The sequence below is a fragment of the Mirounga leonina genome, unplaced genomic scaffold (assembly GCF_011800145.1).
Source record: "Mirounga leonina isolate KUSES-001 unplaced genomic scaffold, KU_Mleo_1.0 Mir_173, whole genome shotgun sequence".
In the NCBI taxonomy this organism is placed as follows: Eukaryota; Metazoa; Chordata; class Mammalia; order Carnivora; family Phocidae; genus Mirounga; species Mirounga leonina.
Genome location: NW_023270447.1, coordinates 58,509,749 through 58,529,125, shown reverse-complemented (window position 1 = coordinate 58,529,125; position 19,377 = coordinate 58,509,749). Strand labels below are relative to the sequence as shown.

Sequence of the window (19,377 nt, the reverse complement as noted above, 5' to 3'; positions counted from 1 at the left end):
TAAATACGCCAAGTCCTGAAAGATGATGGCTTAAATGCAATGAGGTCAACCAGTGTTCTACCACCTGGTTTTGGTTATAATAGAATGTTAGATAAAACATAAAAGGAGCTAGTTATGTGTCTAGTTAGGAGGTCTCATTATGACTTCTATTAGTATCTTTTTCAACTAAAAATAGTTGAAACCCTTGTTTAACTGCACATCCCATCAGTAAAAAAATTGTAGCATGAACTCAAAAATAACATATTTAGATAGCATACATGAAATCATACATATAATTACATACAGATTATAAATTGTTATGAAGTATATATAAAATATTATGTATGTAAATCTGAATAATCTGTTTATATATACATCACATATTAATAATACTTAATGTTTTTTTAAAATAAAAAAGATGTTTTAATATGTTCACCTGATACTTCTGTGGATTATCTTGTATGCCCACACTTTAGAGACCACTAGTTCCTATAATCCCTAATCATCTAAGACACCATGAATAGTTAAAAATGTTGAGATTTTCCTTATTTTTCACTGGAATTCACATTTTTAACTTTTCAAGCAATATTTCATAAATCAGTTATTTGACACTAATTGGACAATCTAAGAACCCAACAACTTATATCACAGAATAACAGATGTCAAATAAATAGCTATTTATTCTTAGATGTATCCACTGTATTAAACATAATCAATTAATCTGTAGCCTCTATGTGAAATTAAATATACCTATTTGACACACTTGCATATTCTGATGTTTGTAAAACAATAACAACAAAATATTCAAAGGTTTTACTCCTAAAAATAAAGATTATTTGTATCACTTTTTAAAAGGTTCTCACCTACTGCATATAGGTACTTTCTTGCTTTCTTCCGAGGTCGAACTTTAGATGTCTGCAGAAAACTACAAAACTTGTTCTCTTTGGGAGATTTGCACACCTCACAGTACTCTTTCAAAAGTGTTTGCAATGCAACACGAAGATTAAAATCGGATACTCCTAAAGCAAGTTTGACAAGATACTGTTTTAATCAACTATTAAATAATATTGAAAAGACATGTTCCCATAAAGATAGAACACATTTATCAAAAAATAAAAACTCATCATCAGGCAATTGCGATTGTTTCCTACAATCCCAAATATTATTTTTCTCATTGTTACTAAAGAATATACTTTCCTTCAATCAAAAATTGTTTTTAACAATATGTTTCATAATATCTAATTTAAAAACACGTTTGAGGATTTCTAAACAAAGATGACAAGGTAAAATAGGACCATGATTATCCAACAAAATGGAAAAATAAAATAGCCCAATATTCTATACTTATGACTTAATAACGAAAAGATAGGGGTGCCTGGGTGGCTCAGTTGTTAGGTGTCTGCCTTCGGCTCAGGTCATGATCCCAGGGTGCTGGGATCGAGCCCCACATCGGGCTCCCTGCTTCGCAGGAAGCCTGCTTCTCCTTCTCCCACTCTCCTTGCTTGTGTTCTCTCTCTCGTTGTCTCTCTGTCAAATAAATAAATAAAATCTTAAACAAAACAAAACAAAAAGATATAAAATTATGTCATGTACTTTATTTATTTATTTTTTAAAAGATTTTATTTATTTATTTGAGAGAGAGAGACTGAGAGAGAGAGAGCATGAGAGGGGGGAGGGTCGGGAGGGTCAGAGGGAGAAGCAGACTCCCTGCCGAGCAGGGAGCCCGATGCGGGACTCGATCCAGGGACTCAATCCAGGGACTCCAGGATCATGATCTGAGCCGAAGACAGTTGCTTAACCAACTGAGCCACCCAGGCGCCCAATTATGTCATGTACTTTAAAAAAGGATAGTCAATGCAAGAAACAAAAGATTCCAGTGGGATGAGGTCCATCTCCTAAAACTTTGAGCATGATTGGGTATACTGTTCCTGCCCAAAGATGCTTAGCTGAGGTGAAATGGGGATGAAAGTCAACCTATGTCCACTTGGCAAGCTATAAGACCTGGCCTCTTTTTTTTTTTTTTTTTAAGATTTTATTTATTTATTTGACAGAGAGAGACACAGAGGGAACACAAGCAGGGGGAGTGGGAGAGGGAGAAGCAGGCTCCCCACTGAGCAGGGAGCCCAATGTAGGGCTCGATCCCAGGACCCTGGGATCATGACCTGAGCCGAAGGCAGACACTTAACGACTGAGCCACCCACGCGCCCCAAGACCTTGCCTCTTGAATGGGATTATTTTCTAATTTACACAAAGACACCATATATGCTAGCAAGGGACTGTCTCCAAGCTCTGTCCCTATATCCCAGAAGCAATATTGAGGAAACAAGGTCAATTAAACAAATATTGAGAATTCTCACTAATGACTAATAATTTGGAAAGGCAGAATGAGCAGGTAAGAGGTAGAACTGAGAAGTCAAACAAAAAACCATTTCAAGAAATCCTTTAAAGAACCATCAGTAAAGACAGAATCACCATGGCTTGCCATCTAACAGAGCACAGTACTAGCCAAAGTCCACACTAGTGAGACACATTCTTAGCTGGGTTAAGTAAGCCCTGACACAAGATCAGTAACAGGATCTCAGAGAAAGCTCAGAGCCCAGGTCCCTAAGCAAATATCTAAGCCTTAGCAGATCTCTGTTCTTCCACCACCTTCATACCTCAGGCTAGAAAGAAATGGCGAGAACACAACACAGTCCTCAAATTTTAGCTGGAAGTTACATTAAGGTAGAAAGGGTGTCAAGGAGAATTAGCTTTGCATCATCAGAGTAATCTGGTTTGAAGAGAGTTGCCCATGTTATACATGAGCATTATATCAAGAAGTAACAATACAACTATTAAAGTATATCCCAGGAAAAAGAAGAGAAAGAGACTGCAGAATTCATTCTGGAAGAAAACATTAGCCACAAACAGAAACAGACTTGCCATACATGCTTCACAGGATAAAATTACTTAAAAAGTTAGATCTGAGGCACCTGGCTGGCTCAGTTGGTAGAGCATGTGACTCTTGATCACAGGGTTATGAGTTCAAGCCCCACACTGGGCGTGGAGCCTATTTAAAATAAAAATTAAAAAAATATATATAGATCCTATTAAAAAAAAAAGAGCTCAAAGGCAGAATGAGATGCCTTGCTAAGGAAACAAAGTGAGAACCTGAAATGATAGTATTACAGACTTAATAAATTAGAAACAAGAAACACAATAGATATGATGAAAAATCAAACCACCAATTTGGAGTAAAGACTTGAGAAAACAACTGTGAATACAGAACAAAAGAAAATATTTTAGGGGCGCCTGGGTGGCTCAGTCGTTAAGCGTCTGCCTTTGGCTCAGGTCATGATCCCGGGGTCCTGAGATCGAGCCCCATGTCGGGCTCCCTGCTCGGCAGAAAGCCTGCTTCTCCCTCTCCCACTCCCCCTGCTTGTGTTCCCTCTCTCGCTGTGTCTCTATCAAATAAATAAATAAAATCTTTAAAAAAAAAAAAGAAAAGAAAATATTTTAATATTAGAAGATGATAAATATGAAGGACAAAGAAGTTCCAATAAAATGATGAAGACTGTTACTCCTGGGTGGCTCAGTCAGTTAAGCATCTGACTCTTGATTTCGGCTCAGGTCGATATCAGGGTCATGGGATCAAGCCCTGCGTCAAGCTCTGGGCTCATCATGGAGTCTGCTTGTCCCTCTCCCTCTGCTCCTCCCCCTGCTCATGTGTGCGCCCTCTCTCTATAAAGTAAATAAATAAAATCTTAAAAAAAAGATGAAGACTACCAAATGAAACATTAAAAGTATTGAGAAATTTCATACAGGAAGATTTCCCCAAAATGAAGGAAAAACTGAACCTTTAAAAGGAAAGGGTATATAATTATACTCTAATGAAAAATGACTAACACAAATCAAGAATAAAAATAAATAGGGGCGCCTGGGTGGCTCAGATGGTTAAGCGTCTGCCTTCGGCTCAGGTCATGATCCCAGGGTCCTGGGATCGAGCCCCACATCGGGCTCCCTGCTCTGCAGGAAGCCTGCTTCTCCCTCTTCCACTCTCTTTGCTTGTGTTCCCTCTCTCACTGTGTCTCTCTCTGTCAAATAAATAAATAAATAAATAAATAAGTCTTTAAAAAAAAAAAAAGGAATAAAAATAAATAAAATGCCATTATCATTTCCTAATTTGAGTGTCATATTTCAGAGAATATAGTTTTATAGTTGCTTCCTGAAATAATTGATCAGTTATCACTAATTAATAAAAACGATAACTAAGGTTTTGAAACAATGAGCCTATTCTCATAGTTCAAAAGCACATCTGGGAGGACCTGAGTGGCTCAGTTAGTTAACCACTGACTCTTGGTTTCAACTCAGGTCATGATCTCAGGGTCATGAGATCGAACCCCAAGTCAGGCTCTGTGCTCAGCTCAGAGTCTGCTTGGGATTCTTTTCCCTTTCCTTTTCCTCTCCCTCGCCCTCTGCTCCTCCCCCCTCCCCCCCATTCTCTCTCAAAATAAATAAAATCTTAAAAAAAAAAAAAGTACATCTGGATGCTAGGGAGGTGGGTGGGGGGACAGGTTAAATAGGTGATGGGGATTAAGGAGTGCACTTGTTGTGATGAGCAGTAGGTAATGTACAGAAGTGTGGAATCACTTTTTGTACACCTGAAATTAATATTACCCTGTATGTTAACTAACTGGAATTTAAATAAAAACTTTTTTAAAAAGTATATCTGGGTGCTAATCTTCTATAAGTTGATGCTAATAAATCTTTTGGAAAAAAAAGAATAACAAAATAATTCTTTAGGCATCTAAGCAGAAAAGGCAAATCATTAAAAAAAAAAAAAAAGGACCGTGTCATAAACTTTGATTGGGGGCAGGGAGAAATACCATCATAACTTAAGAATATTATGCCCTGGGGGGCGGGGGAGGGGAGGTCTGGGTAGCTCAGTTGGTTAAGTGTCCCACTCTTGATTTTGGCTCAGGTCATGATTTCATAGGTCATGAGATCAAGCCCTGTATTGGGCTTTGCGCTCAGCAGGGAGTCTGCTTGAGATTCTCTCTCCTCTCCCTCTGCCCCTCCCCCCTACTTGAGCACATGCACGTGTGTTTGCTCTCTCTCAATAAATAAATAAATAAATAAATCTCAATTTTAAAAAAGATAATAAAATGCCCAGGGCACCTAGGTGGCTCAGTCAGTTAAGTAACCGACTCTTGATTTCACCTCAGCTCATGATTTCAGGCTCAGGAGATCAAGCTCCCAGTCAGGGGCATGAGATTCACCTTTTCTCTTTCTTGGGTCTTCTCTTTATATGCACAGGTGTCCAGCACCTAGCTGGCCAAAGTGAGGGTTGATGGTTTTCACCAAGCAGCTGTATATCTCTGTTAGAAGCGTCAGAGAGATTCCATTTGTGATGATTTAAAGCTGAGACTTCTAGGACACTTCTGAAATAGCACTTATAGGTAATGCCCACATTCATTTTTCTTAATGCCCATGGAAGGGTGGGGGCAGGGGGTGGGGCTGGAGGTGGGGGTTAAGGAGTATAGGGTTAAGCTGTAGAATGGGAGAAGTCTGGGTTCAAGTCCAGGCTTTACACTTACTAAATATGTGATAGGGACAAACTACCCAATCTGTCTGCTTCAGTTTCCTCATCTGTAAAATAGAAATGACTAATAGTAAAACCTACTTTCTATACTGTGAGAAGTAGGGGGTGAGTGGGTGGCTCAGTCAGTTAAGCCTCGGACTCCTGATTTCAGCTTAGGTCATGATTTCATGGGTTGTGAGATAGAGCCCTGTGTTAGGCTCCTCCATCAGCAGGGAGTCTGTGATTCTCTCTCTCTCTTCCTCTGCTCCTCCTCCTGCTCACAGGCACACACACATGCTCATTCTCTCTCTCTCAAGTAAATAAATAAAACCTTAAAAAAAAAAAAAAAGACTATTATGCCCATCCATGGGGTGCCTGGCTGGCTCATTCGATAGAGCATGCAACTCTTGATCTCAGGGTTGTAAGTCCCAGCCTCCTGTTGGGTGTAGAGATTACTTTTTTTTTTTTTTAAGATTTTACTATTTATTTATTTGACAGAGAGAGAGCATGAGCAGGGGGAGCAGTAGAGGGAGAGGGAGAAGCAGGCTCCCCACTGAGCAGGGAACCCAATGCAGGGCTGGAGCCCAATACAGGGCTCTATCCCAGGACCTGAGCCGAAGGCAGACACTTAACTGACTGAGCCACCCAAATTTTAAAAATCTTAAAAAAAAAAAAATTATGCCCATCCAAATTGCTGTTAAAAAAGCAACAGGCAGAAATTCTCAAATATGAAAAGAATTCAGGAAATAGAGTAATCACGAGCTTTTCTTGAAAAAAGTACTTGGTGGGCGCCTGGGTGGCTCAGTTGGTTAAGTGACTGCCTTCGGCTCAGGTCATGACCCTGCAGTTGGGCTCCCTGCTCAGCAGGGAGTCTGCTTCTCCCTCTGACCCTCCTCCCTCTCATGCTCTCTGTCTCTCATTCTCTCTCTCTCAAATAAATAAATAAAATCTTAAAAAAAAAAAAAAAAAGAAAGAAAGAAAAAAGTACTTGGTGATGAAATCCAGCCAACCGGAGGCGCCTGGGTGGCTCAGTCGTTAAGCGTCTGCCTTCAGCTCAGGTCATGATCCCAGGGTCCTGGGACTGAGCCCCGCATCGGGCTCCCTGCTCTGCAGGAAGCCTGCTTTTCCCTCTCCCAATCCCCCTGCTTGTGTTCCCTCTCTAGCTGTATCTCTCTCTGTCAAATAAATAAATAAAAATATTTAAAAAAAAAAAGAAAGAAAGAAAGAAATCCAGCCAACCAAAAGACAAATCAAAAAAGAAAATTTGGGGGCGCCTGGGTGGCTCAGTTGGTTGGGCGACTGCCTTCGGTTCAGGTCACGATCCTGGGGTCCCGGGATCGAGTCCCGCATCGGGCTCCCTGCTCAGCGGGGAGTCTGCTTCTCCCTCTGACCCTCCCCCCTCTCATGCTCTATCTCATTCTCTCTCTCAAATGAATGGATAAAATCTTAAAAAAAGAAAAAAAAAGAAAATTTGGGAATAAAAAGACTGAAAAAGGGGATGCCTGGGTGGCTCAGTCGTTAAGCGTCTGCCTTCGGCTTGGGTCATGATCCCAGGGTCCTGGATCGAGCCCCGCATGAGGCTCCCTGCTCCGTGGGAAGCCTGCTTCTCCCTCTCCTACTTGCCCTGCTTGTGTTCCTGCTCTCACGATCTCTCTGTCAAATAAATAAATAAAATCTTTAAAAAAAAAAAAGACTGAAAAACTGGTAGACAACATTAATTCATTTAAATACAGAACAAAAGCACAGAGCTAGGGAAATCATGATTGGAAAAAAAAATCTATATAAAGGTATAAACCTTGGGTGGTGGCATAGGAAGAAAAATAATAATGCTAATTACCTTATTTTTCTTAGTGGGTCTATACTGTTTAAAATTGAAACACAAAACAATGTATGTTAAAAATATTGGAATTAAAAATTTAAAAATAATAAATAAAAATAAAATTAAAACACAAATGAAACTTTTATTTCATCTTTTAATGATTTTCATCTTTGTCCTTAACTCGATAAGAACTTTTTAGAATGAGTGTTTCTTGAGATAAACATTCATTGAAATTAGTTATTACTTCAATTTCTTAACTTTTAATGAGATTTAAGTATGCTTTTTGTATTAAAAATAGTATGTACTGAATGATTCTTACATTATTTTCTGTTTATTCATCCAACCATACATCCACCCATCATCCATCATCCTATACAGAGATATCTAGAATGATGTTTACTAAATGTTAATTATAACTGGTTATTTCTGGGTGGTGGACTTTGGGGGAATTTGTTGTTTTATTATACTTTATTACCTAAACATTTATAAGAGGATGTACCATTTTTAAAAAGTAGTCATTCTCTAAAATGGCAAGAAATAGATGTGTTATCATATAGCTAGTAGTATTAAATTTCCTGAATTATTCCAGTGGTAAATACAAAAAAATATACTGGGGGGAAGTCTACATATTTCATATAACATAATTTAACCATTTCTATTAAGTCTTTTGCTCTCTCTCTAAATTTTGTGGTAGTCTCATTATTTTTCTACATAAACTGCCCACCTTTTCTCTAATATGATCAAAAAGAAAGTTTCAAAGTTGAAATATATTAAAATCTTTAAAAAAAAATCCTCCATTTACTTCTCCCTGACTCCTTGCAGTTTTACTCCAGTGAAATACCTTTAGCTGACAATTACTGGGCATGCTAATAAGCAGTACAAGGTTTGAATATTATAACACTAAAAACCTGTAGGAAAACATGCCCCAATTCTAGGTAACTTTCTCTTGCTCTTAGCAAAGGAACTTTCCTGCAGCACTCTGTATCTACAGAACTTGGGAAAAGACAACTCAACCATGAAAGCTTTTGTCCCACTCCTAAATTCTCATATGATTCAAGCAAAAATGTGTCTGGATAATTTCTCTCTTCTTGTTTTAGCATTTAAATACAATCGGTCTTCATTATTTGTGGATTCCTTTACTTATGAAAACATCTACTCATTAAAATGCACTTGTAACCCAAATTAACACTCATGTTGCTTTCCTAGTCATTCACAGGCATGCTGCAGAGTGGAAAAAAATCTGAATCACCTGAATGCATGTTTCCAGGTGGGAACTGAACAAGGTGACGCTCTGCCTTGTGTTTCAGCTCTCATATTATAAACAAGTGTCCTTTTCATTGTCTATTTAGTGCCATGTTTTTCACATTTTTGGGCTTTTTGTTGGTGATTTCATTGTTAAAAATGACTCCAAGCATACTGTTGAAGTGCTGTCTAGTGTTCCTGATTGTAAGAAGCCTGTAATGTGCCTTATGGAATAAATACATGTATTAGGTTTCATTTAGGCATGGGTTATAAGGTTGTTGGCCATGAGTTCAAAATTAATAAATCAAGTATATATATTAAATAAGATGTTTTTGATAGAAACACACATAAAACAAGGCTATGTATTGATCAGGTGGCAAAAATACTGTGACCTAGGTAAGAACTTACCCAGTATTTCTCCTAGGAACAATGTCTCAGTATTTGCCAATTCAGTGTTTGTGGCAACTTTATAGAACAGAACTATTGTGAATAATAAGAATTGATTGAGTAATGTATATGCATTAATAAAAAGACATCACTCAGAAAAACCTATCAAATTCTGTTAATATTGTTAAGAGTAGAAAAAAACCCTAAAAATCCACATTAAATATAATTCTTTCACAGAATTACACCTTTAATGCTAATAGTGTATTTAATTGATAAGATCATTTGTAACTCAGTCACATCCTAAAGTTTCAGTGCATGACAAGAGTAAGAGCTTCAAATCTTGAAACCAGGTCTAAGGTAGTTTATAAAAATAAATTTAAACATGGGGCGCCTGGCTGGCTCAGTCAGTGGGGCATGCGACTCTTGAACTTGGGGTTGTGGGTTCAAGCCCCACATTGGGTGTAGAGTGCTTAAAAATAAAATATTAATATATCAATTAATAATTAATATATTTATATATGTATGTATCATCATTTTTCTAATATAAAAATTAATACTATTTTATACTACAATGAAAAGTATTTTCAGTTTAGTACCTAAAGATGATTCAAAGGCTATTTAGAAGCTATGATATTATATTAATAAAAAGTTAATTTTATAATGAGAAGACTTACAGGATTTATTGAGTTTGGGTTTTGTTTTTAGCATATGCATTTTCCTCAAGTGTCAGGTTTTGCTCAATTTTTTAGGGGAGCAAGAGGAAATCTTCCACTGAAATAATCAGTACTACCAAAAACAGCAGTGGTATTTTAGCTCTGTCAGTAATTTTATCTATAACTCTAATCTCCCTTAGTATTTAATCTCAAGAAAGGTAATGTAAGAATTTGATCAAAATAATGGGTAGAAATACTGAAATACTATCTGCAAAACACAAAAGTTGTATCTTGCATATATTAATCATTCAATAAATGTCTGCTATTGAACTGAAAAATGAAAACATTATCACATTTCAAACAGAGAATAAGCCACTGGATATTCACTCATTTGATATGCAAAAAAATTACCTTCTATATACTTTAAAAGCCTCTGAGGAGGTAATAAAGGGAATCGAATTGGTTCTAGCACTTCTACCACATGCTTTCTTCTTTTTCCCAGGTCCTTCAGAATCCATTGCATTGCAGCTAAGAAGACCTGATATTCATCCTCAATACTGAGCTCTTCGCTTCGCAAAATTTTGATTAGTTGATCTTTTGTAAGCGCCAGGAACTCCTCCCCACTGTGAACCTCCAAGAAATGGACATGAATGTAGTTTTCTGTGAATTCCAAAAGATCATGGCAGGCAATTTGCTCAGAGAACTGAAAGAGCCCAATGCAGTTCAATGGATCAATTTGTCCTTTCAGAAATTCACAGCATAGGTTAACAACTTCAGTCAACTGTAGCATGTCTGCTGCAACAATCAGCTCCTGGACATTATTCACACCTATGTTCACTATACCTAGGGAATTAGGGAGACAAAATAACCAAAAAAATAAAAACAAACATTTGACTTATATTAAGAAAGCATTATATTTAAATCTACTGATAGCTTAGTATTTGCTGAGTAGATAGATGCTAAGTAAAAAGGCAACAAAGGATTTGTATAAAGAGTGCAAAACTTAAATGATGATACTTAACATTTATGGAACACTTACAATGGACAGAAACATTAATTGTTTTATCCATTCACTTAACTGTCACTACAACCCCATAGAGTATGTGTTATTATTTTTTCTTTTTCTACCAATTTAACAGAAATAGAAAGTTTATTTATTTTATTATATATTAAAAAAATGTTTTTTAAGTAGGCTCCACACCCAGCATGGAGCCCAATGTGGGGCTTGAACTCAGGACCCTGAGATCAAGACCTGAGCTGAATCAAGAGACAGATGCTTAACCAACTGAGCCACCCAAGTGCCCTGAAGAATCAGAAAGTTTAAATAACTTATCTTCAAGTCACATGGTCAAGTGACTGAGGGTAGGGATTGACATCAAAGTCCATGCTTTCAACATTTTAACATAAGGCTATATACATCTAACATTTACTGAGGCACTGGGGTAAGACAGGGTCCCCATCTTCAATTATGATAAAGTACCACACAAACATTAACTTTTAATACTAGGTATAAGCAAGTGTCTATAACATATGAGAAGTTATTAAATACTTAACATTTAAGTAACTATGTACACCACTTTCTTTCTAGATGACTTCACTTCCATATATTTACATATATGACTTTGGGAGAACACCAACTAGTCAAATATATTTAGAAGGGAAGAAAAACAATGTAATTCTCCTACCTGATAAGGACAAACTCTCCATTCAATCTTATACTTCCCTTTATCCCTTTTATGATATTCACCCCGCTAAACTATTTGTCTAAAATTTGTATTCCCAGTAAGATTTATAAAGTCTGTTGGGGGAAGCCTTCCCCTTCTGTATTCTCAATGCCTAGCGCCCACTAGGCACTCAAAAAATTTGTTTTAAATAAATTAATGGCCAAAGTGATTATCGTGAGAGGAAGAATATCGCTTGCTGAATGCAAACACGGGTTCCCGAAAGTAAGAAATGGAATCCACCATGGCAGTAAATGGTATGCTGCAGAGAAAACTGAGATAAGACTTAGTTGAATGGAAAAAAAAAAAAAGACTTAATTGAATGAAATGAGAATTCACAACAAATTTGGACAAGATCATGGGTTGTAATCTATGAAGACTGAATGCCTGCTACTGGATAAAGCCAAGAGTTACTTGAGAGCAATAAAAAGAATGTCCTATAACTACATAAGGCTTTATAGATTACAAAAAGCACTTTTACATTTATGAAAATTTATCTCATTTAATTTTCACATGAATTATGAAATGTTATCCCCACTTTACAACTAAGGAATATGAGGCTCTCACAAGTTCATTTCAAATTTTTAAGTACCTAAACTGCACTACTTACAAAGCTCTGAGAAGGCAGAGGCCCTGTCTATCTTGTTTACTGCTATATCCCTAGTGCTTAGCTCACAAAAAGTATTCTTTTTTTTTTTTTTTAAAGATTTTATTTATTTATTTGAGAGAGAGAATGAGAGTGGGGAGGGTCAGAGGGAGAAGCAGACTCCCTGCTGAGCAGGGAGCCCGATGCGGGAATCGATCCCAGGACTCCAGGATCATCACCTGAGCTGAAGGCAGTCGCTTAACCAACTGAGCCACCCAGGCGCCCCTCACAAAAAGTATTCATATGGGATACCTTGCTGGCTCAGTCAGTACAGCATGTGACTCTTGACCTGGGGGTTCTGAGTTCAAGCCCCATATGAGGCATAGAGCTTATTTTAAAAAAATAAGGGGCACCTGGGTGGCTCAGTTGGTTGAGCGTCTGCCTTCGGCTCTGGTCATGATCCCAGAGTCCTGGGATCGAGCCGCAAGTCGGGCTCCCTACTCAGCGGGGAGTCTGCTTCTCCCTCTCCTTCTGTCCTGCTTGTGCTCTCTCTCTCTCTCAAATAAATAAATAAAATCTTCAAAAAAAAAAAAAAAAGAACCTTGATTTTGTTGTGGGTAGTAATTGTGCCCTGCTAAAAATTATATTTCTTAGCCTCATTTACAGATAGGGATGAACTTTTTACTGTTTGGTCCATGGGATACGGACAGCAGTTACTGGGTACGGCTACCAGAAAAGCCTAAAAAGAGCACAGTCTCAGCTAGCAGGCCCTTTTGCCTTTTTCCCTTCCTCCTTCCACTGTCTGGAATTCAGCAATCATGAGATTAGACGCTACAAGCTATAGATGGTAGAGCAAAATGTTGGGAGAATATTAGGACACTAAGGACATCATGAAGCCACCATACCATCCCTGGAATGCCTATTATGAATTCACTCCTGTGGGAAAAGAAACTATCTTGTTAAGCCACTTGATATCTTTTACCCGTAGCCAAATTCTCTTCTTAATTGTTATACCAATTATAGCTTTAAATGTCAGTATTCTAGAATGTTATTTCTCCCAGATATGTTCACTAGCTTTTATTTCTCTGGGTTTTACCACTTTTTATTTATTTGATGGAAGTGCTAATCACCAATATAGTGATAGTACCAGGAATATCTTTCACTAAGTATCTCTTGCTGCTACCCTTAGACAAGAGGCAGAATAAACACCTTGTAGCATTTCTTCTGTTTTTGCATAGTTCAACACTAATTCCTTTGGATTAATCTGTGTTAATTTACACTTTGCAAATAAGAGAAGCAGGACATTTATGAAGCTGTTTTCAGCTCACACAAGTCATTTAGAAAAGGTTAAAAAAAAATCCCTCAATGCTAATTTGTACATTAGCCAATAGATAGGGCTGCATTGCTTTCGGTAAATAAAACATAGTCATTTTTACAATCTCCAAATTAAGAGTTATTTTCTGATATTTTCCAAAACATAATAAGAAACAACACAAAGCAATCTCCTTTTGTCATTTTTAAGGTTTAAATACCATGCACTAAATAAATAATACTTTATCAGGTCACATAATTATCTCCCACCAGGGGTGCCTGGGTGGCTCAGTCGTTAAGCGCCTGCCTTCAACGCAGGTCCTGATCCCGGGGTCCTGGGATCCAGCCCCGCATTGGGCTCCCTGCTTGGTGGGAGGCCTATTTCTCCCTCTCCCGCACCCCCTGCTTGTGTTTCTGCACTATCTCTCTCTGTCAAATAAATAAATAAAATCTTTAAAAAAAAAATTATCTCCCACTAAGTAGTCCTTTAAGGAGAGTATGATGACCATAGTCTTTGTTTTCAAACATTTTTTCTGATTATATTGTATTTGCTCATAGAAAAAAACTTCAAAGCAGAAAAGTATAAAAATGAAAATCACGCATTTTCCCACAGACACTGTACTAACACTTTAGTGTCTTTCAAATCTTATTTCTACGTATATTTGTTACATATCATATAAAACTTATACTTCATGGTTTTTTGTGTGTGTTTTCTAATGTTATCCAAACGTTTTAAAAACATTTTTTTTTAAAGATTTTTTATTTATTTATTTGACAGAGAGACAGAAAGAAGCACAGGTAGGCAGAGAGGCAGGCAGAGGGAGAGGGAGAAGTAGGCTCCCCGCTGAGCAGGGAGCCCGATGCGGGACTGGATGCCAAGACCCTGGGATCATGACCTGAGCTGAAGGCAGCCGCTTAACTGACTGAGCCACCCAGGCGCCCTTTAAAAACATTTTAAAAATAAAAGTTTTAATTAAAATACATGCTGATTATAAATATTTTGAGGGGAAAAAGAAAAAGAGGGAGAAATAAAGATCTTCCATATTCCACCATCCAGAGATAAACATTTATCTACATCTGGTATTTTTCCTGTGCACAAATAAAATGATTTTTTTTTCTTTACAAAACTGAGTACTTATATCCAAAATTTTTTCCATTTAATATATTCTAAACACTCTTCCATAGTATATATTTAAATAATTTAAGAGATCTAAAAATATATTTCATGATACATACATGTGCCATAATTTATTTAACCATATAACCTACTGAGGGGTAGTTAGATTGTATTCAATTATGTACTGTTATAAATAATGTTACAATAAACATCCTGGTACATAAGTATTTGCCTGCATCACTAATTAATTCCTTATGATTCCTAGAAAAGGAATACTGGGTCAAAAGATAGGAACTTTTCAGTCATAATAACATATTGTCAAATTACTTTCCATAGAAGTTGTATCAATTTATATTCCCATTGCAATGCATGAGTGATTACATCATTCGTCACTCAAAGCTATAGGCTCACTTAACATACCTGTATAAATGAAATCTAGAAGTATTTGAAAGATTCCAGCTTCAATTCCTAGAATCTGTACAACATCTTTTGAGGACTCTTTCATTCCTCCAGTGAACAAAGCTGCAAAGTAAGGACTACTGGCAGCCAAAACCAGCCGATGAACTTTAAAAGTTTCCTTGCCGACTTGCAGCTGTACATCACAGAAATGCTCTCCATTCCTCATTTTATTGATCTGGGCCAAGATGAGTTGGGCATGTTTATCTGATGAAAATGGACTATCACCAGCCTTGGGACTGTCCTCATTAGCCATGATGACAGATTAATTAAAAGGACTACTGCCCATAATCTGGTCCTACCCTGAAAAACAAAATAGAAGGAGACCAGAAAACATATTTTTGTGTTTAACACGTCTTCTATTCACACACATATCAAACATTCCCTATCCTCAAGAAGCTTACAATCTACTTAGGGACATAAAACACACACAAAACAAATAAGGACTAAACCTGTGTGGTACTATTCCTAATAGGGTTTCAGGGAAGGGAATAAGTAATAGGGCCTAAAATAATTGGAGGATGCTTCACGGTAGAAATGCGACCCGAACTGGATGTTGCAAGATAAAGATTAACATATGAGGAGAGGGCATAAGCCCTTCTAGGTGAAATAAAGAAAATAAGAAAAGGCACAAAGGCAGAAGTTTGTTGTTGTTGTTTTTAAAGATTTTATTTATTTATTTGAGAAAGAGAGAGCACATGAGGGGGGGGAGGGTCAAAGGGAGAAGCAGACTCCCTGCCGAGCAGGGAGCCCGATGCGGGACTCGATCCTGGGACTCCAGGATCATGACCTGAGCCGAAGGCATTCGCTTAACCAACGGAACCACCCAGGCACCCAGAAGTTTTTGTATACTGTAGTAAGGAAGCACACACTCTAGGCAGAATGAATTTTCAAAAGCCAACTGTGATCAGGCCAACTGTCTGCTTACAATCCTTCAACTTGCACACTTCTCTTGGCACACAAAGCCCTTCAAATCTCACCTCTGTCTACCTGTCCAGTCCTATCTCCCATACTCTTCTTTGAACTTAATACTCCAACAAAACCTTAACAATTTGCAGTTCTCTAAAAGTGTCTCTTTCAAGACATCCTTCCCCACCTTTTCCTTTTGGGTCTTTGTTATAATTTAAGACTCTGTTCAAACATAATTTCCTACAGAACCTTCCCTGTTCCTCTCTCCTCTGGATTTGGTGCTCATCCTAAACTTGCCTATTTTACAGTGTTTATCACACTCTCCCTTGTCAGACACTCTACCACCCTACTTCCTGCAGACACATACATTCTCTGAAAGCTTCCTGAAAGACAGTCTCTTAAGGGCAAGGACTATCTTTCACAGTAGTAGCACCAGTACCTAACATATATTAAGTTTTCAAATATCTGTGAAATGAACGAGTACAATGAGAAATAACAATACCTTAGGTTTTGTCTAACTATGATAGCTTTTCCACATATTCTGCCAAATGTAATCCTCACAATAATTAAGAGGCTGGAAGAAAAGGTATTGTTATTTGAAATGAGAGAAAAGGAAACTGAAGCTCAAAGCCTCCCAAGGACACAGTGTTAGTATAACGACAGTCTCAGTATTTGAATCCAAGTCTTATTACTCTAAATCCTGGGCTTTCCCCACCATATCACATGCATAGGATTTATTAGGCCAGGTTATAGAGAAAAGGCTTTGAAACCCAAGCACAGAAATTTAGCCACTATAGACTCAAGAGTAAACATGACAACAGTCATGTTTCAGAACTGTTATATGAACCTTCCAGGGAATGAGCTGAGAGGTAGCAAAGTCCTTGAAAACAGCCTTACAGCTCCAACAATGAGAATCTAAGGGATAAATCCAACTTACTTTTTAAATAAAGAAACCATGAGATCCAGTAATATAATACATTTGGAGATGAAGCACAAGGGAAATCCAAGATGACTACGGTTTTGTAATCTAGGCATCAAAGGGAAGTAGTAATAAGACTGACAGAAAGGTGTGGGCTGATGTTAGAAAAAAGTGGTTAAGTTTACAGCATTCAGTCAAACTTATCAAAGTAAAACTAAGCTGATTATCATGATTATCTAGGAATTGAGAAATCTGATTGAGAAGTTCCAAAGCAGCTGCTAAAACTTCCAATGAGCATTTACAGAATGTCAACATATTACATTTAATCGGCATATAAAAGCAAACAGTGCATTTGTCTCTACATTGAAATTTGACCTGCAGAATATTATTAAATATGACATGGCTGTTAGGCTTTTTTTCTGTTTTAGATTTCTTCCTGTCAGCAAATTTTGAACCCTAGGGGCTTGATTACAAGGTACCTCCTCTGCCCCCAACTTCGAGGCACCAAGCACAGCCACTGAGCTAAAATGCTGCCTCCTGCTACTAAATAGTTGACTGAATATCCACCCACTGGGGTAGCAGACAGCAGAAATCCTAACGTGTTACCATGCTTCTTAGTAATTGCTGATACTATCCCACTGCCAGTGAAGAACTTCATTCCAAAGGGCGGCACATGCGCGGCCATATTTCCAAAAGGAAAGAGCATAACTCCGGGACACTGCATACGGATGCGAGGAAGAGACCCAAGCTTGAAAGGAAGATTATTAGGAAACGGTGGAGATGCCCAGAAGTGAAGACCTATGTTTGGTGGCCTTGACTCTACTGCCGAGGGCATCGGGAAGCTGTTTCAGCAAAGGGTGGCAGAAAAAGCAAGCGTCAAAAAACCGAGGCTCTTTGTGCTTGAGTGGGGGATCTGGAGAGTTACCCCTAAGCTGCTGCGACACAAGAGGATAAACATTCGGCGCTACCTAAATGGCGGAGAAGGCAGCTCACACTTGTCTGGGGCTAGCTGACAGGTTGGGGGCTCGGCCTTCGCATTCCCCGGTGGGGGCGGGGAAAGGAGAGGCAGGAGCGGACCCGACGAGGCCAAGCGAAAGGTGAGGGCGAAAACACTTTGACTATCAGAGGCACGCCTGAGCGGCCCGAGGAACCGTTTCCAGAGGCTCCTCTCCTCTCCTCTCCTCAGGGGTCCCAAGAGCCGTAAGAGCGAAGAGGTCATTCCCAACCCCGTCATAGCCGCACCCGGACGCAGGCCCTTCTTACCCGCCGCTTCCCCTTCCCGCCGGCGCCCGCTCAGGCCCTGCGCGCGCAGTCACGACCAGCGCCGGCGCCGAGGGGGCGGGGGAAACCCCGCTGGGCGGACGAGGCGGAGGTGACGGCACAGCGATCGGCGGAGCGCTGGAGGCGAGGCCAGGCCTGCTGAGGAGCGCCTCTCGCGCGCCGCCGGCCCCCGTCAGGTCTGCGCGTGCGCAGTGTTCTTCCGCTCGCGGGTGGCGGCGGCTCCCTGAGCCTAGCGGCTGTGGCCCGGGGCTGGTGTTGGATTCCCCGCCCGCCAACTGCACAGCGGCACGTCCAAGCTCTTGCCTGTTGGGGCTGGCCGGTTCGACCGTTCCACTGCACCTACGTTCTCTCCATTCCTGTGGCGTCCCAGATAGCCAGCGAACCTCAGTGTTAAAGAAAGACAGAGACAAACACGAGCGCTGCGCTTCTCTTTTTTTTTTAAACTTGAGATGTAATTGACGTATAACTTTAGCTTCATGGGTAACAACATGATTTTTATTTATTTGACAGCGACAGAGAGAACACAGGCAGGGAGAGTGGGAGGGGGAGAAGCAGGCTTCCCGCGGAGCAGGGAGCCCGATGCGGGGCTCGATCCCAGGACCCTGGGATCATAACCTGAGCCGAAGGCAGACGCTTAACGACTGAGCCACCCAGGCGCCCCATGATTCGATTATTTCTATCTTCTCTTTATTCTTTACCATTCACTCAAGTCATTTTTTCTTTTTAGAGATTTTATTTATTTGACAGACAGAGACACAGCGAGAGAGGAAACACAAGCAGGGGGAGTGGGAGAGGTAGGAGCAGGCTTCCCGCGGAGCAGGGAGCCTGATGCGGGGCTCGATCCCAGGACCCTGGGATCATGACCTGAGCTGAAGGCAGACGCTTAACGACTGAGCCACCCAGGCTCCCCTCAAATCATTTTCTAAGTTTGCCTAAGCCTGGCATTTGGATGGATGCCTGCTTTTGAGGGAAGGGAGAACTCCAAATGTCTAGTTCTTTCCACTGTTGAACCTCAAAACCTCATAATATGTCACATCCGTGGCTTTCAAATATTTTGATCCCAGCCGACAGTGAACAAAAACATTCTACCTCAAACCCAATAATATCACATAGGTATATACAGATATATATATATGAAACAAAAATTTCACAGAACTATATACTTATTGCCAACAATTCACTAAATTTCTATTTCTTCTTTTCGATTCATTACCAAAAAGTGCTAACAGGGACCCCTTGTCAGAAAAATTATTGTCCAAGACTCGGAAATGAGCAAAAGCGATTACTTGGGTGCCCTTTTAGTGTAAGGCTAGGCATTGTCTAGCAGACTTTGGAAGGATTTGAATCCATAAGGACCTATGACTTTCTATTGATGAAGCTATTTTGCAAGAAAATGGGCATTTCAAATAATTCTTGTCCACTCTGTAGAAAAGATTA

General features: G+C 39.3%; 1 protein-coding gene across 4 annotated transcripts in view; it reads right to left on the bottom strand.

The window, feature by feature from the left end:
• Positions 1 to 18,026, bottom strand: part of IPP (intracisternal A particle-promoted polypeptide) — a 72,962-nt gene extending 54,936 nt beyond the window's left edge. For 3 of the 4 annotated variants that reach the window (XM_035018685.1, XM_035018686.1, XM_035018684.1), the window contains exons 1-4: positions 17,923 to 18,023; positions 14,796 to 15,134; positions 10,052 to 10,483; positions 843 to 998 (exon numbers count right to left, since the gene is read on the bottom strand). In XM_035018685.1, coding sequence (XP_034874576.1) covers positions 843 to 998; positions 10,052 to 10,483; positions 14,796 to 15,087 — 880 coding nt within the window. In that variant the 5' untranslated portion in view covers positions 15,088 to 15,134; positions 17,923 to 18,023. Of the gene's footprint in view, positions 1 to 842; positions 999 to 10,051; positions 10,484 to 14,795; positions 15,135 to 17,922 lie in introns of all 4 variants that reach the window. The other variant, XM_035018687.1, reaches the window with a different exon arrangement.
• Positions 18,027 to 19,377: the final 1,351 nt, after the last annotated feature.